This window comes from Centropristis striata, chromosome 14, assembly GCF_030273125.1.
Source record: "Centropristis striata isolate RG_2023a ecotype Rhode Island chromosome 14, C.striata_1.0, whole genome shotgun sequence".
NCBI lineage: Eukaryota > Metazoa > Chordata > Actinopteri > Perciformes > Serranidae > Centropristis > Centropristis striata.
Window position 1 is genome coordinate 17,760,472 of NC_081530.1, and position 22,370 is coordinate 17,782,841.

At 34.6% G+C, this 22,370-nt stretch overlaps 1 protein-coding gene and 1 non-coding gene across 2 annotated transcripts in view; one reads left to right on the top strand and one right to left on the bottom strand.

Moving 5' to 3' along the window:
* Positions 1-22,370, top strand: part of LOC131984472 (uncharacterized) — a 49,400-nt gene that overhangs the window by 14,829 nt on the left and 12,201 nt on the right. The window contains exons 15-35 of the mRNA XM_059349294.1: positions 163-236; positions 788-889; positions 1,477-1,637; positions 1,724-1,868; positions 1,959-2,156; positions 4,385-4,544; positions 6,026-6,123; positions 6,343-6,590; positions 6,876-7,032; positions 8,601-8,813; positions 9,822-9,972; positions 11,145-11,257; positions 12,842-12,946; positions 15,302-15,543; positions 16,414-16,594; positions 17,338-17,532; positions 18,418-18,559; positions 18,697-18,812; positions 19,562-19,708; positions 20,598-20,748; positions 22,164-22,336. Coding sequence (XP_059205277.1) covers positions 163-236; positions 788-889; positions 1,477-1,637; positions 1,724-1,868; positions 1,959-2,156; positions 4,385-4,544; positions 6,026-6,123; positions 6,343-6,590; positions 6,876-7,032; positions 8,601-8,813; positions 9,822-9,972; positions 11,145-11,257; positions 12,842-12,946; positions 15,302-15,543; positions 16,414-16,594; positions 17,338-17,532; positions 18,418-18,559; positions 18,697-18,812; positions 19,562-19,708; positions 20,598-20,748; positions 22,164-22,336 — 3,272 coding nt within the window. The remainder of the gene's footprint in view (positions 1-162; positions 237-787; positions 890-1,476; positions 1,638-1,723; positions 1,869-1,958; positions 2,157-4,384; positions 4,545-6,025; positions 6,124-6,342; positions 6,591-6,875; positions 7,033-8,600; positions 8,814-9,821; positions 9,973-11,144; positions 11,258-12,841; positions 12,947-15,301; positions 15,544-16,413; positions 16,595-17,337; positions 17,533-18,417; positions 18,560-18,696; positions 18,813-19,561; positions 19,709-20,597; positions 20,749-22,163; positions 22,337-22,370) is intronic.
* Positions 2,945-3,017, bottom strand: trnam-cau (transfer RNA methionine (anticodon CAU)). The gene has a single exon. It is a non-coding gene; the product is annotated as a tRNA-Met (tRNA).

A 22,370-nucleotide genomic window follows, 5' to 3' on the forward strand; every position in this document is an offset into this window, starting at 1 on the left:
TCTCAATTCTTTCAGCTTTTTTTTTCAGCAGACGTGCATTTTTTTCAAATTTCAAAGTGAATATCTATAGAACTGCATGGGAATCATCATTACAGTGTTGTGTTTGAACTGTATAACAGAAACATGGTGTTACACTCATTTTTGTTTCTTTATTATTTACAGAAAAGAAGAAAAAATTATTAGCTGCAGTGGCCGGAATGAAACAAGCAAAGATATTACTTGAAAAACTGGACATTGTGAGTATCTAATTCCTTTCTATTTTGTCTCATAATTAATTAAATATTTATTATACTTCTTATCACCACTTCATACCTTGATTGCATGTAAATTACATATCAATTTACAACATATCAATCCACAGTATATTTTTTCCTCTTCTTTTTTTGTGTCTGAATGTGTTTTTATGTTTGATATACACAAAAGCTATGTTTGAATATTGTATCTGCATTTTAAAAGTATTTTAAAAAAAAATTAAAAGCAGGTTCAAAGTTTGAATTAAAATATTATAAATGCTATGGAATAAATGTATAATCAGACTTTTAGCAACAGATCACATTCTGTCTAGCTTTTGGTAGATAAAAGCTTTAATTTTTTTATGTCATGTACATTTATTATATCAGAATTAAACTGTAATTAAAAAAAAGAAACATTAAGAAGAAAAGTGCAGACAGTAGAGTGCAGACTGTTTGGATTTTAATCACAGTTAGTGAATATAAAAGACAAGAATATTTTCAAAACAGTTCCATTATCCGAAAAGCAAATGACTGTTTTGTTGTTTTTGTTCTAGGTAAAATATCAGGCTTCAGTCAAGTCGCCCGTCCAAGACGACAACAACCTGCAGAATCGAAGATCCTCCAAACACACAAACGACAAGCAAAGCTACGCGAAGGTAGAGCAGCACGCTTCTGATACGATGTTCATCAGATTCACGCTGCATTTATAAAGGATTAAACGTATGAGACAACTTAGATGAAGTTATTTATAAGATAAAATCATCTGAACTGAGTACACGTCATCTGCAGTTTGAAAGGAAACTTATTCAGAGCATGAAAATGTTGCATCTTTTGCGCAGAAAAAGATAAAATTATATTTAACTTAACTGCAGTATTTATTATCCATTACTTTATTTGTTTTTAATTTGTTTATTTCCATTTTTTAAATAAATTCCTGTATTTAAATAGTTTGCTTCTGTTTTTTTCCTGTATTTATTACATACATTACTTGCATACATTTTACATATCTTTTTTCTTTGATACTTCAGCCACTTTATGTCCTTTTTTTCATACACTTAACACTAAATCAACAAAAAATAGAAAAAACTGTCAACAATTTAAAAGAAAACAAAAAACAGGTATATTTCTATTTTGCTAAATGCAGTTCTATTTGAATGTCATGTGTCTTGGTATTACTTAACTTTATTTACAACTAAGATAAATGAAATAATCTGTGCTCTTTATTTTCTCGCTCTAACTTCAGGCGACGGAGATGAACTGTTCCTTCTGCAGGAGCATCATGATGAAGGGACAAACAGCCTATCAGAAGAAAGGATTCACAGACGTCTTCTGCTCCAAAAACTGCCTTTTCCAAATGTTTCCCATTGTGAAAACAGTCACAAAAACGTGCCACTACTGCATCAAGTGAGCCTATGAGAAACAAAACCACTCAAAGTAATGTAGCAGTTTGAGGTTTTTACCGTGTTCTGTTTATCTCCTCGTCTTGTCAGGTCGATCTCACAGCCTGCGGACCTCATCATGGCTGCAGTGGACAATAAGGGAACTATGAAGGATTTCTGCAGCGTAACATGCCTGATCTCGTTCAAGTCCGACTCCGTTCCGACTACCTGCAGCATGTGCAACAAAGCCTGCACTGTAAGCAAAAAAAGCACCAATTTACTTTTTATCAGCAAAACTATAAACTCCCTCTTGTACTCACTGCTCCTGCATCATTATCTTCTGCAGAGCACATGTGAGTTGATCCTGAATGAGACGGTCCACCCGTTCTGCAGCGATCCCTGCCTGCAAGATTTCCACAGGGAAAACGTGGACGTCTGTGAGAACTGCAGCTTGTCCCTCCTCAAACGCCTGATGCTGAGGCTGAAGCTGGAGGATGGGACCAAAGCCATCTGCAAACAAGATTGTCTGGACGAGTTCAAAGAGGTACAGAAACATCATAGTGATGTTCATTTAAAATGGGAAAAAACATATAGCTTTAAAATTGGAACATTGTATATACAAAGTGCATGCCCAAATTCTTCATTAAGTGTCCAAGTCTTGTGCCAAAAAATGGTTTTCTAGAAAGCTTACTTGACTTAATGCATTATTTAAATATTTAAACACTTTTAGAGTTAGATACATTTCAGGAGCTTAAGGTACAGTTCAATCCAAAATGAAAGAATAGCTTTTTCTCCTACCTGTTCTTGCCATTTATCAATCTACATTGTTTTGGTGTGATTTGCAAGTGATGTAGATAATAAATAGATAAATACATCTATGAGTAAATATGGGAAGGTGGAAATATCTAAATACATACAGAATTAAATAAATAAAAATGATAAATAAACGCTTAAATAAATACTGAAATGAATACATGCATCAATAAATAAAGTTCAACAGGACATACATTAATAAATGCTTTGTTTTTGACAGAGGTTAGGACCTACTACCTCCTTAAGATACAGAAATATACAGAAATACAGAAATGAATACATCTATTTGTTCAAAAATTTAGAATTTGGACCTAAATATCTTAATATACTTATAAATCAATGTGTAAATGAATAAATAAAAGTGTATATCTCTTTATTTCAGCATTTTTTTTTATGTCCATATGTATTTATTTATTTTCCTCTGTATTTATTTTTTAAATTAATTTTTCTTTCCTCCTATCTTTTCATTATTCATTATGTGTCATTTGTTTTTTGCCTTGATTAAACGGTTAAAACACTTGCCCCGTGTGAGGCTCGAACTCACGACCTTCAGATTATGAGACTGACGCGCTGCCTACTGCGCCAACGAGGCCACGTCCTTCGGCTGCCACGTCATTGAACCAGACCACGATCGGAAGTTTTCGGTTGATTTCGGAAGTGTAATGTCGGCATAATTAGAAGTCAAACAGTTAATGACATACAACATCCTACAGCCATTTTGGTGTTATATCTTTATCGTCTGAACTGCAGTGCTCTTGTTACCAAAGAATCAACTTGCCCAATATAATATAACGGTAGTATACAGTAGTATATTTTAGTTTAATTGTGGTTATTAATGAGGGATGTCGGAGTTTTTTGACGTTCGCTTTTTTTCGCGGTACATTTTGGCTCCTCGCCGCACCCGTCCTTTTTGTATTAGATGGGCAACAGAATTGACTCCGCGCTACTAGACTGCAGTACGGTAAATGCAGGACCGACTCACATTGTTTACTTCGTGAATAAGATTTATTATTCCTTTTGAAAAAACATCTCAGGTGAAAACATGTGACATAAATGTTGGAATTACGTTTGAATAATAGTGGAAAGTAGCAAAGTGAATTTTACTGTACTTAGAAGTACTTTATTGATTTAATTTAATTTAAAAATATTTTTATTAGTATATTTATCCAACTTAAAAAAAAAGATCCACACACAGCACATGATTCAGATTCAGACACTTGTATTGTTATAGATGGTAAGTGCCTGACAAATATAATATATATTAGATACATATTCTAAGTATTATATAAGTGGATTTTCTCAAGTGCTGTTCTTGAAAGTACTTCATTCATTTAATTAAAACATTTTTTTTTAAATTATCATTATTTTACTTTTTTACTCCACACACAGTACATGATTTAAGACTGCATGGACGACAGTTTTGTAACAGGTGTAAAGAGCCTGAAAAATATTTATATTATGTTATATTATATTATATTATATTATACACACTTTAAAAATATTTTGTCCCACTTCAATTTATTGTTTGAATGCCCATCAATGTAACATAAATTGATAACGGGTAATATATATTTATAAGACATTAGATAAATTATAACAATAAGCACAGTAACAAAATGGGAATGAGGTAAAATTTTAAATATTACCAAATGATAAAGCTGGGGTTTTCTGCATTTTTGTCATTATCATTCAAATTCCTTAAAAAGGCCACTGAACAGCAGTATTATTACAGATGTAGAGACGGTGGACTCATCATTGTAATAAGCAGAATCTGACAAATATATATTATATATGCACAATTTATTATATTTCATTTTGTTCCACTTTAATCACATTACCTCAGACCTGGCTTTGTATCACAATAACAGATACTTCCTCAGTGATTAAAAGTTTTTCTGACTGAAATAATAATTCTGCGACACTCCTGACATTCTGTTTTCTTTTACTGTCATTCTGCAGAATATAACGACGCCCCACCAATGCACCATGTGCCACAGTTTGCGACCAGTTTCTAACATGGTTGGTTACAAGAACGAGGAGAACATTGTGACGCTCTTCTGCACCCGCAACTGTGTGACGTCTTATAAGCTTGGGCTTGAGTTTGCCAACAAGTCTACAGGTACGGAACAATAAGATTGTCAAGATTAAGCTTTTTTTTCTTATTCCCTTTTTTTTACTCCTCTGTCTTTTAGTGGGTATTAAAATACATGAGGCGCAACCACAGCTACCAGTGTAACAATAAAATATGATGCAGGAAGTTCAGATTGACTAAAACATCTGTGAATTTCAAGGTTTATCCAACTCTAAGACACTACACAGTGGTTGACAATAAAAATATTAAATTAAAGTCTCATTCTGTTCAGTCTGACACAGATTAGAGAAAATGTTTACTTTGCTCGTAACACTTTTATTCCCTATCGTCTAACATCTATGAGACGTATATATGTGTTAAAATGATTGTTTATAACATTACATCATGTAGTGTTTATCAGTGTATTTGCCAACAACTAAACTTCTCCCTTTGTGCACCCATTAGTGGACATTGTTGTATGAACAGATCAATAATGAAAATATAGTGAAATAATATAAAATATGTCTTCATAGGAGGAGTTATAATTGTTGGCAGATACTGTAAGTTAGCCCTCTGAACCCAAGGCAGTTTCAGGTCATTTTTTGTCATATTTTACTCACTGTAGCCTCGTTTTTCACTGCAATAAGTTTTGCACAACTATGGGAACACAGTCATGGCTGGAAGTAGGGAGAGCAGGCCTTTTTTTGCAGAATTACACAGTTTATAATGCCTTAAATCATAAGAAAAGTAAAAACACAAACTGAATTTCCTCGATGTATTATTTAAAAAAAAATTAGATAAAATGGCATTCATACTAACAACATTTTTCTAAGTGACCAATATGGGAACAATGTGGCGCCTTCACATGTTGACCTAGTTTTATTTTTACAACCGTCATTTACAGTCTCTTGTCCTCTCTACTCTGTTTTGTGTAAACGACCTTCAGTTTAGTTGAAGTTTCACTGAATTTTTGTCATGTGACTGTTGGTCTCAGCTTAGTTGTTTATGGCTTCCCAGTTGCGCTGAAGAGGGCATCATTTTCTGTTTTTTAGAAGTTACAGTTAATGAAAAACGGTTTATTTTTGGCCCAAAAAATTAGTGAAACATGAAGAATAAAATATTAAGCTTAGATGTTATTTATTTTTTCAGATGAAATAGTTTTGTGACACATGACTGGTTCATGGTCTGTTGGAAATTTAGAAATTCAACAATGCTTTTTTATATATTTTTTTATATTTTTATATTTTATCTCTTTCATTCTATTTTATATAACTGTACTTTTTCTTCCAGTTTCTATCTGACGATTGTAATTTTGGAAGACATGCTTTTCAAACCGTTCGGTGGGTTGTGGGAACCAGTTAAAATGTTCTTTTTAGAGCTCCATCCATCAACGTTATAGGTTATAACCAAGTCTATTAAGTGTTTTTACAGTGCTTATAAATGCTGAATAATGAGGTGATAAGGTAAAGTCTCAGTTTTTTCTTTAACAGTAAACTGAATCCTATGTTTCTGATTTTTTTTCCCTTCAGATGAGAAAAGCTCAGGTACGATGAGCAAGAGGAAAAGAGGCAGGCCAAAAAAAATCCTGAGTACTGTGGAGGAGTGTGGAGAGGAGACTGTTAATACTGTGAGTGTGTTACATTTACATTTAATCTAATCAGTGGCAGTTAAATTTGCTGCACACAACAGCTACGTGAAGAAAAGATAGTATTTGTTTACTTGCAGCCTTTGTTATAATGTTTTAATTCAATTGATTGATGTGCAGCGATAAAGCAGAGAGACAAGTTTTTACTATTAAATTCTAGCCAGGCAGATCACCGTAACAAAGCTGTGCATCGTCCCACAGGAGAATGAAAATATCGTGACAGACTCGGCTGTGAGTGAACACGATGCACCTGCAGCTGTCATAGCCACGTCAGACACGATCACACGCAGATCGGGGTCCTTCTGCTGCAAGTGTGGAAAGCATCTGCCGGATGGAGAGATGATGTACTGTCAGAAGAACAAGAAGGACGTTTTCTGCTCCAAAGAATGCGTCTTTGAAAAGCAACAAATGGCTAAACTCGTCACCAAAACCTGCTACAACTGCCTCCAGTAAGTCCACCATGTCTGTTTTTTATCCCCTTTTTTTCTTTTTTTTCTGTGTTTAAAAGAGACTGAGAGAGAAATTGAGTCGGTAAACAGTAAATCATCGGTTGTTTATTGAAGATTGATGGTGTGTTGAATTTAACTAACTTACTATTAGAATAATTTAGTCCTGTGCAGGTTGATTAGGGCAAACACAATCTTAATTAAAGAGACTGAAGCCAAAGCTTGAGTCACAACAAAGACCACAATGTAGAGCTGAGTACAAGTTTATTTTGTCTCATTTCCCCTCAGGGTGATAACGCGGCCTCAGAAGTTGATCATGGCTCCGGTCGATGATTCAGGAACGATGAAGGAGCTGTGCAGCAGCGCGTGCCTCTCTTCTGTCAACTCCAAAAGAAAGGCGACTGCCCTCAAAGCCAAGTGCAAGATGTGCAGCAAAGTCAGCTCTGTAAGAACAAAAAAAGTTTGAATGACATCAGTGCTTTTAATATATTATGTTTGCAAGAAAACATTTGTGAACCCTTTGAAATCACCTGGTTTTCTGCATTAATTTGTCATAAAATCTGATCTGCATCTAAGTCTCGACTATAGACAAACACAACGTGCTTAACCCAATACCACACAAACAATATAATATCTCATGTCTTTATTGAAGATATCCATGAAACATTAATAATGCAGGTAGAAAAGTAAGTGAACCCTGAGACTAAGAACTAATTGGAGTCAGAAGTCCTAACAATGAATTGAGATTTGAGTGATCTGATCCAATCAGGCGGCAACCTCTTGGTCTGAGCATTAAGGCAATCCAGGAAGTGCTTTAAGCTGCATTCTACAGAAAATTCCGACAGGGGGTGCTGATGGCGGCCGCAGAAGCATTTCGGTCCATTCATTTCAATACAAAATAAAAAAACTTCTCACTTGATTTATTCATTTTTTTTAGGACAACACTGGTCTCAATCGCTAGTAAAAAATCTTCCTCAAAACAATTTGATGTTAATTGTGTAAATAATGGCCCCATTTACAAGAAAATATAAGATAAAGAATCATATGATTTGGGGTGTGGCTACCTTTGATTGACAGACCAACAAGGTGAGCCATCATCAGCAGAGAAGAAAAGCAATGCATATCCACGGCAACGTGTCAATAAAGTTATATATATGTAAAAGTATGTTTACCGGTTTGGTCTCATAACTTTGACCCTTTCACACTGTATTTTCACTTAACATTTTGTTATTAAAAATGTCTTGTTCAGCGTTTGGTTGGACTAACAGACACTTTGCGTTTGCATGGTAATAGTTTAAAAACATTGTGTCATTTGTCTATACTTGAGACTTACAGTTGCAAGAAAAAGTAGGTGAACTCTTACCTGGTTTTCTGCATTAATTTGTCATAAAATCTGATCTGATCTGCATCCAAGTCTCAATTATAGACAAACACAATGTGCTTAAACTAATACCACACAAACAATTATAATATTTCATGTTTTTATTGAACACAACAATATAACAATCATAGTGATGGTGGAAAAAATAAGTGAACCCTTAAGCTAATGACTCCATTTAGAGCTATTAGGAGTCAGAAATTGATTGATTGATTGATTGATTGATTGATTGATTGATTGATTGATTGATTGATTGATTGATTGATTGATCCAATCCAACAGAGATGCTGTGGAATGACCTCAAGAGAGCTGTTCACACAGACATCAGAAGAATAAAGCTGAGCTGAAGCAGTTCTGAAAGGAGAAATGGTCCAAAAAGAGGCTCAGCCAGTTATTAAATCAATATATTTCAATAAAGACATTAAATATTATAATTGTTTGTGTGGTATTAGGTTAAGCACATTGTGTTTGTCTTGAGACTTGGATGCAGATCAGATCACATTTTATGACAAATTAATGCAGAAAACCAGGTAATTTCAGATGGTTCACATACTTTTTTTCTTGCAACTGTATATTTCTATGAGACCAGCATTGCTTGTGTCTCATCCACATGCTTTTTTTATTTCCGTCCTCAGTGTAAATCCAGAATGACAGTGGACGGCTCGCTCCACATATTCTGCAGCAACGCCTGCTTCATCCACTACCACAGAGCCAACAACCTGCCGGTGTCCCTGTGTGACGTCTGCAGCTGCGTCATCCGCGACAACAACACCAATCGATTCATGCTGAAGGCGGACGACGGCACGAAAATCATCTGCAGCGACGAATGTCTGGTCAAGTACAAAGAGGTGCAGGAATCAAACTTCAAAATCACAGTTACAGTATTTAAGACCATGCATATTACTGAGGTATAAATAAATGTAAATGCTTACGTTCAGGCAGCATCAAATATCTATCGAATAAACTTACATTTTGCACAGTTTGTATTGTGTTGCATTGATTTAGAAATAAGGAAAATATAATTAAATATGGCTCAGACACAATGCAAAACTATGAGCCAGTGAAAGATGATAAAAAGTAAAATAAATAAAGTTTATTCAAACAGTGGATTGATGGTTCAAGGAAAAATACAAACATTTTATTTATGTTAATTTATATTTTGATTAGTGTGATAATCTCTTATTGCCTTTTGTCAGTTTGGGGCCTCCATTGGGGCAGCTCACTTTTGTTTACAGAAGTTTAAAAATCAGGTCACAGTGTCATTAAAAACGTATTCATCAAAAAAACCAAAATGCAGTCATTTGTCCGAAGATATGATAAAATATTCCTTTATTAGTCCTACAATGTGGGACAACAGCAGCAAAAAGTGGACACGAAAACTAGAAGAAGCATCAATAAAATAACAATAAATAGTAAGTAAAGCAACATAAAAAATATGAAAAAGTTTTAAAAAATGAACAGTTCAAACAAGAGTGTATTAAAATTAGGTACAGTTTATACAATATAATCAGACCACTGCACAGATAAATCCTGAAAGTCCTGAAATAGGTGTTGGGTTTTAAAGATGTATAAAGAAGGTTTTGGAAATGTAAACATGGAATGTTTTTAAGGAATAAAGAGGCATTTTTATGTCTGGTAAAACACAAAATATTTGCAGATTGTATAAAAAAAGAGAATAAAATAATTTTTTTTGGAGAGAGGGAGGGATTCAAAGAGCAGCCTTGCAGCAAAGCCGATTGGTTGTTATGTAAATTTGAAAGTTCACAGAATTTAAACACCATTATACTGTTATTCTCCCATCTGATCTAACACTGTTTCTCACAATGTTTCCCTTCTGGTTTTTAACACATTTTCAGAACATTGAGGCGTCTCGGCCGTGCCCCATGTGCCAGACGTCCCACCAGCTGTCAGACATGGTTGAAGGTGAAAACCAGGAGGGCATGCTGGACTTCTTCTGCAGCAACAGATGTATGATGGTGCACAAGGCTCAGTCCTCCTCCGTCTCCGGTAATATCTGCCTCCTGCTCTCACTCTACGCTGCCTTTATTTATATATGCATTGCTTATGTCATTTTGCATTAAATTATTATTGTGCAGACTCAAAAACTTTCAGAGTTCCCTTCCCCTAAACCTGCCGGTGCAGCTGGGTGTGCATTTACAAAACTAGAGTTTATCAGTTTCAACATTAAGCTCTTAGTGCATAGTTTTGATGCATTTTGTTCTATTTTTTATTACTTTATTGCAGGAGTTACAAGAGATTTGCATTTGTTTACATATTATGTTCTTCATACTTGTAGCATTCCTGCAAGTTCATATATCTTTATAGTGAGTAAAATTAAAGTAAGCAATCAGGTCCATAAGTAGATAAATGAATAAAGAAAATAGCAAATAGTAAAAATTAGACTAGTTTGATGTTTTATGTTCTTAAATACACTTACTGTACATAGACAGGACTATCACATATATACATACCTACATAAATCTACATATACATCTGCACACTGCATCTTAAAAAGCAAACATTTCAGGGCTACATCCTGTAATATTATTTAATTGTGATTCTCATATCAAATCCATTGATTCCATGGCTTCAAATATTATTTTTCTTGAATTCTGATTCCTTAGATTATTCTTTCCATTTCTCAGATACTACAGTCATGGAAAAAAATATTAGACCATTGTTGTCTTCAATTTCTTGTACATTTTAATACCTCGTACAAGTAAAGGTACATTTGTTTGGACAGATATAATGATAACAACAAAAATAGCTGATAAGAGTTTAATTTAAGAGCTGATATCTAGACATTTTCCATCGTTTTCTTGATAATAACTAAAATCATGATAAAGAAAACCATGGAAAATGGCAAGAAAGCAAGGAGAAAACAAGAGTGGTCTAATCATTTTTTCCATGACTGTATTTACTTTAATTTTGTTCTTATTTACATTTTACACGTGTCCCAACTTATTTGAAATCTGGGTAAATTTGTGAATAAACATTGTATTATAACAGATTAAAAACTAAAAGTTTTGTTTGCTCTTGGGCATGATTTATGCAGAAGGATGTAGTTCAAAATATTGGTTATTGGTCTCCTTGATTACTAATAAACATTTTATCAGTATATTGGAATTTCCCCTGAAAAACATATTGTTTTATCCCTGATTTTAACTTGTTTCTTGTAGGAAGGAACAGCCCACCATCTGAGAATAATGACATTAAAGAAGTGAAGCCGTCTCCATCATCTGAAGAGTTTGACTTTAAGGAAGGGAAACCGTCTAAAACATATTTGGACTTTGTGAGTATTAAAGAGCTGCACCTAAGCCTTCAAAGCTTCATTCACAACTTTAACATTCAAATCCAAATGCTGTGCAGCTTTTCTTTGCATGTCTGTTCATTCTCCTTAAACCCAATAAATCTGCAGATAAATATTGTAAATAAGACGACAGGCGTCCAAACCTTCAATTGAAAATCAAGGCGTACCTTTAAACCACAGCATGTAAATGTTTTATACAGCTTTTGTAGTGATGTGTGTGATACAGGTACAGAAGATTGAAATGCAGAACTAGCAGGATGAAAAACAGCTTCTTTCCCTGAGCTGGCAGAACTCACAACACCCACACAGGATTAATTATTTAAAAAAAAATCAGGATACAAATATTGCATTCTAAATGTCCATTGTGCAATGAAACTGATATGTGCAAGACAGACTTTCTAAGATTTCCTTCATTAGTCCCACAACGGGGAAATTTCAAGAATTTCTGCAGCAAAGTGGAAAGCAAAATAACAATGAATAGTAAACAGCAGTATAAACTAGAAATATAAGAGGTATTAGCAAATAAACAAGTAAAAAATATTAAGTATTAACAATTGAAAGTATAAACAAGTAGAAATATAAATATAAAAAGTATTAACAATTTAAACAAAAAAAAACAGAAAAACTTATGAACATTATATACAACGTAGACAGAGTCAGCAGTTGGATATGGACCATAGCATATTGCACATATAAATTAAATTATCAAAAAAATGAACAGTGTTTATAGTGATTTTCAATGTCTATAGCAGTGCTATTTTTAGAGTTTGTCTGCTCTATCTCTATCTACCTCCTCTATAACATTCATTTATTTATTTATTTTTATATTTATTTATGACATTACACACCCTTGTCCTTGTTTTAGCTCAGTATTCTACTGTATTTTAAAATGTTTTTAACTGTTTTACGTGTGTTTATTTTGTTGTTATGATTGCTTTAACTATGCACCTTAAGCAGTGGCTCTCCCAGTTGTATATCAAAACAACTGATTTTGTCACTTAACCCTTTGATGCACAACATGGGTCAAAAATGACCCTCATTCATTTCCCATGTTATTTAATGCTTGCTGTGTGTTTCTGTCCTCTATCTTTTGATATCAAGTTATTATATGATTGAATATTCTAGTATTCTTTAAATATCTTGTTTTTGATAACAACAGATCATTATTTCCATTTTGCCTTTCATACTTTATGAAGAAAAAAAGTTTTTGTATTATTACATAGCTAACTTCTTGGCTAGTAGCTTGTAAAGCTAACTTCTTGGCTAAGCTACTCAGCCAAGAAGTTAGCTAAGTAGTAGGATGCATGATGATCAAAAACAAACTACTTGAGGAAAACCTGGAATACTGAATGATGAAAATAATTTATTGCAAAGATATAGAACACAAAAACTCATACATATCGGGTCACTTTAGACCCATGTTGTGCATCAAAGGGTAAAAAAAAGTAATAACAAAAGAAAATTAGACAAGTTTCCTCTCAAAAGCGTGCACACTCTTGCCAAATAAGACACCAGACTAAATGTTACACAGCTAATCCAGCTCTCTCTCGCTTCACTCTGCAACAGATCAAAGAAGAACCGGTGGATGAGGGCTACAGCCAGAACCCCCCGTCCTCCGTCTCCACAGAAAACATCAAGGACGAGCCGAAGGCTGGAGACGATTCGACCAAGGTAGGACAACAGCAGATTAATTATCACTCTGTTTTACAAGCAAGAATAAAGCATTTATGATATGTATTTATTACTGCTAGGGAGATGTATGAGATCAAATTAATTACATTAGAGTCTTTAAAAAAGTTAATTTCAGCTAAGTTAAACTATGTAGGTGTTACGGTCAAAATGTATCAAAGTAACAAAAGTAAAAATAACTCATCATCCTCCCTTTCAGAGGATTATTATAAGTGATAATAATAATATAATAATAGTAATAACTTTTATTTATATAGCACCTTTTACAAAACAGCAGCTTACAAAGTGCTTCGACAGAGAGCAGTTAATTACAAAGAGAATGATGCCATAAGGCTAAAAACAATTGTTACATTAAAAGACAGAGCAGAAAAATCACAAGACATTCTCAGATACACTGAAAAATAAAAGGTGTAAAAAAAGTGAAGAAGTGAAAAGGAGTAGTAAAATAGAAAGCATTACATAAAAGCAAGTCTATAAAAGTTTTATGAAGTGATTTAAAAGAAGTTACTGACTCTGCGCACCTTTATTTATTAGAAGTGATGCATTAGTATTTGAGCTAACCTGCAAAGATTCATACTTACGAAGCCATTTATATCCGTATCTGAGTCCTAGAAATCTAATTTTGTAGCACAGAGAGAATATTTCAATAGTAAAGTAACTGTATCTTTAAATAATAAAGAATAACAGATTACAGTATGAAAGGCTGATGTTAGACAATTAATTGAACACTTTGAGGAATTATTTAAGACTTAATGTTCCTAATTTTTTTATGTTATTTCTACTTGTTTATATTGTAAATTGGTAATACTACTACTATTATATGTTTTACTTGCAAATACCTTTCATATATTTCTAGTTTATACTGCTGTTTACTATTTATTGTTTTTTGCTATCCACTTTGCTGCTGTAACTCTTGACATTTCCCTGTTGTGGGACTAATAAAGGAAATCTTAATCTTAAATAGATTGATATGGAGGAGTTGTTTGTCACTAGAATAACCACGATGTTTTAGAAACTGATCAGATGTTTGTATGTAAAACGAGACAAGAAATATGCAAAATAACTTGTAAGAACAGTTGTAACGTAGTAGATAAAAAAGAACAGGGTGGGGGAGTGGCAGAAAATACAAATATTTAATTAAAGAACAAGTACTTCACTTATTTTGTTCTTAATTTACATTCTTCTTATCATCCATAATAGTAATAATGGACATAATTGACACAACAGTCGACATTTAGAAATGTATGTAAATGTCGAGCAGGTTTCTGATTGTGCATCATCATCAGCAGTCCAGTTCTGCCCTAAGGCATAGGTTACAGTAGTAAGATGTGTAAATAGAAAGAACATCAGATTTAATAGAACTCTACCCAGAAAAACAACAAACAAACAAATAAATAAACACAAACAATCACAAATTTCTCAGACAAAATACACCAATTCAATGTCAGAGGTGACTGTTATATTCCTCTGCGCAGGAGCACTTTCAGTAAGTCGGCCTGGTCAGTAAGGAGTGCAAGTGTGTGGAACTGAGTACCTGAGGAGGTCAAACTGCTTACAACATACAAGGCCTTCACAAAAAAATTTAAATTGTGGCTTATCAACACCTACAGCTGCCAACACTAAAAGATAAGCCTGTTGTGTTGTTTTGATGTTATGATAAAATGTTATGTTGTGATGTTGTATTTTTTCTTAATTGTATCATAAGTGTTTGTATATGTATTTTGTATATTGTACGTGTTTTTTTTTTTGTTTGTTTCGTAATTCTCTGCTTTTTTTTTTACATCATGGCCAGGGGGACTACAGATGAAAACTAGCCTTCTGGCTTTTTTAACCATGTGTAATCATGTGTTTGATGAAATTGCACTGTCCCCTTTTAAATAAACTAATAATAATAATAACAATTAAAAGGTTTTCAGAATCAAATTTAAGGTCCTTCATTGTTCCGTGTTGTAGAGTCATATTAGTCACCGTGACTGTTTACAACAGTTAGTGCTCAGTCTTCTTCTTCCGCTAAGTCCAGGTCTTTCACAAACAAAGTAAACATACCCTAAATCTTCTCAAACTAGCCTGGTTTCCCTCTCTGAATATATGTTATTTTTTCCAGAGGTAGAGCTGTCAGCATCTGCCTAATCCAAAAGGTCACATTTGGTCTACTCGTATTTTTCCAAATTAAGGCAATTGATTTATTAGCATGTAAATGGCACAAATCTATCAATATGCGTTCATTCAGTGAATATGTGTGACCCGTGGGATAGGATCCTAAAATAAAAAGGGGCAGGGTTCATCAAGCAATCTTTTGAGATAACCTTTTCGATTTACTTTTCTCTTTTTCTCCAGGACGACTTGAAGATCGATTCAGTCTTCTCCTTGACGGGAGGCTCGTCCTCGGCCACGTCCACAGCTCAACTTCTCACCCAGGTGGATTTTCCTGCACCTTGTTCCAACTGCAAACAGGTCCTGCTGGACGGAGAGACGGTGTACCAGAGGAAAGACCACGCTGACATCTTCTGCTCCACTTCCTGCCTGCTGACATTTTACCAAAAGACTCAAGTTAAGAGGACGTGCAGCTTCTGCCTTCAGTGAGTCTTTTTCTCACCATTTCTCCTTTTCCTATGAAAAATTATAATTCGTTTTAATTAGTTTTTATTAAAGCGTTAGCAACTCGTACGGTCATTTCACAATTCTTCTGCTGTTTTTCTGTTGATCATTTAGGAAAATTATAGTTACCTTTTGTGAATTAAAAAATGATATGTAGATGTATGAAAACAAATACAAAAGAGTATTAATAATGTTTTTAAATAGACAATGTGTGGAAATTTTAAGGTGCAGGATCCTATAAAAAAATTATTAGTGGATTCACGATATCCAAGATAAGATAAGATGAGATAAGATAAAACTTTATTAATCCCGAAGGACGAAATTCTGGTTCCAGATTGCTCCAAAGCCTCCAAAACAATAACAAAAACAATCACAATATAGCATAATATAAGAAAAGCAATGGACAAAATAGGTAACAATAACAATATATAATATAAATATAAATTTAACAATATTTTTTTTTAAAAGTATCTAAGGAGTAAAGTGAGTAAAGTTCAAAAGACATGGCAGGATGTAATATACAGATATATTGCACATGATAATGAAGGTAATATAGTCCGTGGTGGTAAAATTTGTAATGCACATGATGTTAATATTACTCAGTCCAATATTTTAGCTTTCCTCCCTGCAGAAAGGGGAGGAGTTAAACAGTTTGATGGCCACAGGTAGAAAAGACCTCCTGTGGTGTTCTGTTGTGATCAAATTATATTCCATCTTTATTTATTATTCTGAAAGCTCTTTTCTGAAGTTTATTTATAGGGTCTTTATTTGTTTTATATGCATTTCCCCACATGTATGTGTGTTAAAGTTTGCAGACTTTGAACTGATCTCTTCCTCCCTCGTGCTCTCAGAGGGATGTCGCAGACTCAGGAGGTCCTGCAGGTCCCGGGGGACGAAGAGGGGACGATGAAGGATTTCTGCAGCGTAACCTGCCTGTCCTCCTTCAACTACAAGAAAATCATGTCCACCAAAATACAGCTGGCACCCGTCACGTCACAGTCACAGTGCAGCATGTGCAGCAGATATTGCATAGTGAGAGACAAAAGATCAAATGTATTATAACAAACTGTATCGTCATATAGTATTTAAATATAGTCAGCAAATGTTTTCCTTGAAGGAGCCTTTCTGTAAATATTACAGAGAAAAATAAAATCATCTCACTGCCCCTTATGGAAGAGGATAAGGGCCAGGTAGGAGGAAAAAAAGATTATTTTGCACTTAGAGAAAAAAAGTCGAAATGACAAAAATAAAGTCAAAATACAATGTTGAGAAAAAAGTTGAAATGTGAAGAATAAAGTCAAATTTGAGTTTGGTAAAGAAGACTGCAGGCTACAATCTGATTTCCTCAATACGTCTAATATATGTCTGAAAAAATCACATAAATTGCATAAAAGCAGATTTCCGAAAAAAATATTTTTAAGCAACCTTCTACCAAGAATATCTCATTTATGTGTAGGGGGACTTTAGTTCTACTACACCCTTAGACATTACACATTTTATAACATTGATGAAAATCAGGTTGTGGTTTGCAGTTTACATAACTGTTCAGATAGAAAACAATGTTCCTCTGATGACTTACTGATACAGGAACAATGAATCTGTGAAATCTTTCCAACTTTACCGAACACAAAAAGTTTCGACTTTATTCTCAAACTGCTTGACGGGAAAAAAAATCCTCCTCTCATTATTTTTTTTCTCCTTCCGGCACCAATTCTCTTCCCTAGTTTCCCAGCAGGTTTATATGAATTATTGTTCCTTCTTTTATCCTCCTGCAGAGCAAACGTGAGATCATCCAGCAGGACTCCGTCCACAAGGTCTGCAGCGACCCTTGTTTCCTTCGCTTCTGCAACCTGAACAACCTGACGATCTGCGAGAACTGTCGCTCCTGCTGCGACTCGCCTCTCCTGCTCCGCATGGAAGACGGCTGCAAGAAACTCTGCAGTGCAGAGTGTTTGGCCAAATTCAAACAGGTGAAAAAAAATCTTAAAAACATCCGTCAAATGATAAAGAATGTATTTTTTAAATATTTAATACATTCCAATACAACAGAATTTCTTCAAGTAAAATAATAGAATATAATCAGATAAAACAGAAATATAAACAGTGATTTCCAGCTTGAATTAACCCTTGTATTGTTTCTGTATACACCACTTGTCCTAAGGGTAAAAAATGACCCACCTTTACGAAACCCCTTAAATAAAACAGTTTGATTTGAATTTTTAAACCCAAATCTATTTTGCATGAGGAACCAACATTTCATTCATCATAAGCTTTGTGAATATCTAGGTTTTCCCTCTTTGCAGTGCAGAAAAACTGGATTTAATCAGTTTAATCTTTACTGTTTTACTCAAATAGGGGTTTGTTTTTATTATTTTTATTGCAAATGGTACTGCATAAGTGTAAACAGTAGCAATTTTTTACCAAATGTGCATGCGTACATGTACTCATGCATGCTTGGGTTTTATGTTTTAAGTTGCCGGGTCAGAAATGACACCTAAGACAAGATTTGGACGCTGCTGGTGTAAAGCTGTCATGGAAATATGAACAAAGGCAATGTTTAACTTTTTTCTAATGTTGGGGTCATTCTAGTAAAAGTAATCGAATTTCAAGTTGAAAAAAGATCATTAAGAGGGTTTTCTCTGCTGTTAAACATAGTGGCGGGTCATTTTTGACCCCTAAGACAACACAAGGGTAGAGTCACAGTTGTATCTGGTTGTGGTGGTGGCTTTTCTGCACTGCTGCACCAGAAATTATGTTTTTTTTTTTCTAGGAAGCATCCAAGAAAAGTTTCTGAACTGGTTGCATCATCTCCTCTGCATTAATGTTTCCTCTGTGCCGTCTTTGTTGCTTTGCAGACGATCAAAACACTGCAGCCGTGTGCGATGTGCCGCATCTCGTTTTCAGTGCCGGATATGTTTGAAAACAAAAGCAGCGAGGACGTAGTGGAGCTCTTCTGCACCAGGAGTTGTGTGATTGCATCGAAGATTCAGGCGTCAGGTACTGAACGTGCTGCTCTGAGCTCTTTTCTATGAATGTAGATCGACAGGATCAGTCCCACGAGCCTCGCATTCACTCTGAGCTGTTTCCACAATTTGGCCCAGTTTTTACCACGACAACTCTTTTTTTCTCTGCAGGAACTCCACTGAGTTGTGACCAATGTGGTAAGAACCAACTACCTGCCTGCCACCTCGCCATGTCGGACGCCTCCATCAGAAACTTTTGCACTCTGACCTGTGCCATGTCTTTTAAGGTAAAACAACCTACAACAACAGTGTTTCAGATTCTGTGGTGATGTCCTGTGACCGTACCTTTCCTCCTGGAGGGAAAACTCCCTCAACCCTCCTGTAATGTTCGTTTCTCAGGAACAGCAATTATGTCAATTTGACCCACGAACATGTTTAATCATCCTTTTCATGTTGAATCATCCAAAAGTGTCAGGAACTGAAAAAAAACCCAAACATTGTTTATATTTCATTAATAACTCCATTACTAACCATCTCAATCAATATTTAGTGCAGTGGTGTTATTTACCTCTCACTGATGGTTCAATGAGGATAATTCACTTGTTTTTCATTTAAAAAAAAATGCATGTTAAAACTTTTTTTTATGTACATTGGAAAGACCTACATATAAAATTAAATGGTTTTACATTAAGTTGATTTTTTTTTCTTATTATGAAAAAATACTTTAAACTATTTCTTTTTTTAACTTTAAAATGGGTCAACTTGACCCACAACATAACAGGGAGGGTTAATACATGAAGTCTGAGCCCACTACAGCCTCCGAATGTGGCTCGATTACAATGTATCTGAAAATAGTTGGAAATATTTGGGATAATATATGTACACAACTCAACAAAATATATAACAAAGCTCAAGTTGTTTTTAGACATTTTAATGGGGAAATGTTACATTTTCTACTTCAAAGTGTTATAATAGAATATAGATACCATAGTTATGTTATTCAAGTTTTAAACCTTTGTATGTTTTTGTGCCACAGGACGCCCAAAAGGACACGAGTGCTGCCACTAACTCGACCGGAGCTGCAGACCAAACACAGAATGACTTCCACAAACCTCCAGAGAAACTGCCGTGTGCTCAGTGTCAGCGCGCTATAAAAGCTGCTCCCAAAGTCATCCAGAGAAAGGTGCGTGGGGACTCGGTTTCATGATAGATTTTTACCTAAACTGCCTGCTCTATGAGCCTGTGTAGGTGTGACATTTGAAGAAGAAGTTATTTTATATTCATGTACAATTTTCACATTATAAGGACAGAAAGCAAAAAGGGAAAAACAAGGAAAAAGACGGATTTAAGGACACAGTAACAACCCTGATTCCAAAAAAGTTGCTGTGGGAAAACATTAATAAAAACAGAATTCAGTGTATATTTAGGAAAAACAAAAGTTTATCAGTTGGAAATTAAACATGTTATCTTTGTCCAGTTTCACGTGGATAATAGAAATTAAAAAGACAAACTTTTATTTATGTTTTAGATTAAATTAGAGGGTTTTGTCCATTTAATTTGTGTGTTTTTTTATGATCTTGTTGATTGACCTGTATAGCTAAACATTTACTCACATTATGTACAAATTTGAGGAACTTGTACTTTATATGTAAATATTATACTTCTACTGCACTACAGTTAGCTGCCGTCTACAGTTCCTGTTCAGGTCAAGATTTAACATGAAAAAATGTTTAAAGTGAAATTAAGCCTCATAACAGTATATTAAGTCATTAAAATGAGCTCTAGCTTTACACAATTCAATTACAGCAAATGGATCAATGCAAATAATCCAGTGATATATTTAGAATATATAAAACAATCTGAGTGGCTCCATTCTGCATAACAAGTACTTTTACTTTAAGTAGTTTTACATACTTTAAGTACATTTTGATGCTGATACTTTTATACTTTTACGTCAGTAAGTTTTGAATGCAGGACTTTTACTTGTAGGGGAGTAATTTCACAGTGTGGTATTAGTACTTTTACTGAAATTAGGGATCTGAATTCTTCTTCCACCACTTGTTTCTGCACAGGGCAAGATTAATTTTGTGTGCAGCGTGGCGTGTTCTGAGGAGTTTAAGAAGGTCGACAACCTCTTGGGAAAGTGTGAATATTGTAAGAAAAAAAAGATCGTCAGTGACGTGAAGAAGGTCGACGGCAAAGAACGCTACTTCTGCAGCGACGGTAAGAGGAAAACTTAAACTATGACCTTAGTCAGAAATTATGTTGAAACTAGGGATGGTAGTAATTAATCGATGATCGATCACGTGGAATTTTTAATTGATTTGTGTATTTTTAGATTTTAATTTTATCTCTGACTGCGTATCAGTATCACTGAACTGAACCACAGCGAATTAAGTTGGATAAAGCTACAGTTTGTAAACTGAAAGTTGCAATGACAATCATAAAACACAGAAATTCAAGACTATTAATTTGAGCAAAACTATCTTACTGTATCAAACCTTGCTAGCATCAATTACTGAGTTTAATTTGATCCAAAACTTATTTAAACACAAAACACATTTTTTTTTTTGTAATTTACTTTTTATTGGTTTTTGAAATAAACAAACAAACAATCAACATGAAGACCTATAGACAAATACAGAAAATATCAAAGAAAAAAGTAAAAGTGTACAAAAGGGGATTGGAAAACACCCAAAATTAAATGAATAAATAAAATAAAATAAAAAGGGGAAAGGTACGAAGAAATTAAAGTATTCTGATCGTCCAATCTGAGATTACCTGAAATCCGGTTTTATGGTAGAGACATATGTAATCCATTTTTGCCAATTTTCAATAAATACCTCTTTTTGTGTTCTTAAATTGAAAGTAATTCTTTCCATTACAAAGATACTGTACACAATATCGATCCATTCATCTGCACTAGGTGCCTCCCTCTTCAGCCATTTCTTTGTTATCGATTTCTTAGGCCACCAATAATATTCTAAGTAAATATTTGTCTTTATTCCTCCACTCCAGTTCCTCTAGATCCACTAAATATAATAAATTGAAACAAAAAGTTATTTTTGTTGAAAACACAGTCTCTAGAATTTGATGTACGCTCAACCAAAATGGGGTCACAACAGGGCAACACCAGAATATGTGATAGTGATACAAAACACATTTAAATATGCAAGATTACTGTGAAAACTAACCTCATGCCTCTTCAGGGGCTAAAACATAAAATATTAAATTCCTTAATGTTATCTTTACAGTTTAATCTCAGTTTTATTTAGTTTCACGATCGACAGGAAGTCTCTTTTCGTCCTTTCAGAATAAAAGCGTCCATTATCAAAAGCGTCCATTATCAAAATTGCCAATGTATGCAGGTTTTTACCATAGACTGTATACATTTTTACATATACTGGAGTATGTATAAAAACATAGTGATTAATCGATTAATTGATCTTTAACGTTAAAGATGCTGAGTTGGCAGGTTTCTTCCAAACACCCATCACTAGTTTAAACTATGCAACCACTGAACTCACACACAGCTGGTGCAGCACAGTGCAGGATGGTGTTGAGCACTTTTAGTATTCAGATTTATATATAAACAAAGAAGAAAAAGAAACCACTGAAATCCCTTCTCCTCGCTGCAGGCTGCCTGGTGCTGTTTCGTCGCAAGCTGGAGAAGGAGTGGGGCGACCACTGCGGCTCGTGTGCATACTGCTTCTGCATCTCTCGGACGCTGGTGACGGCGAAGTGTGACGGCGCTGACGAGAAGTTCTGCTCTGAAGAATGCAGCTCAAACTACAGCACGCCCCACTGCCGTGTGAGTACAGGAGGAAGTTCAGTCAATGCACCAA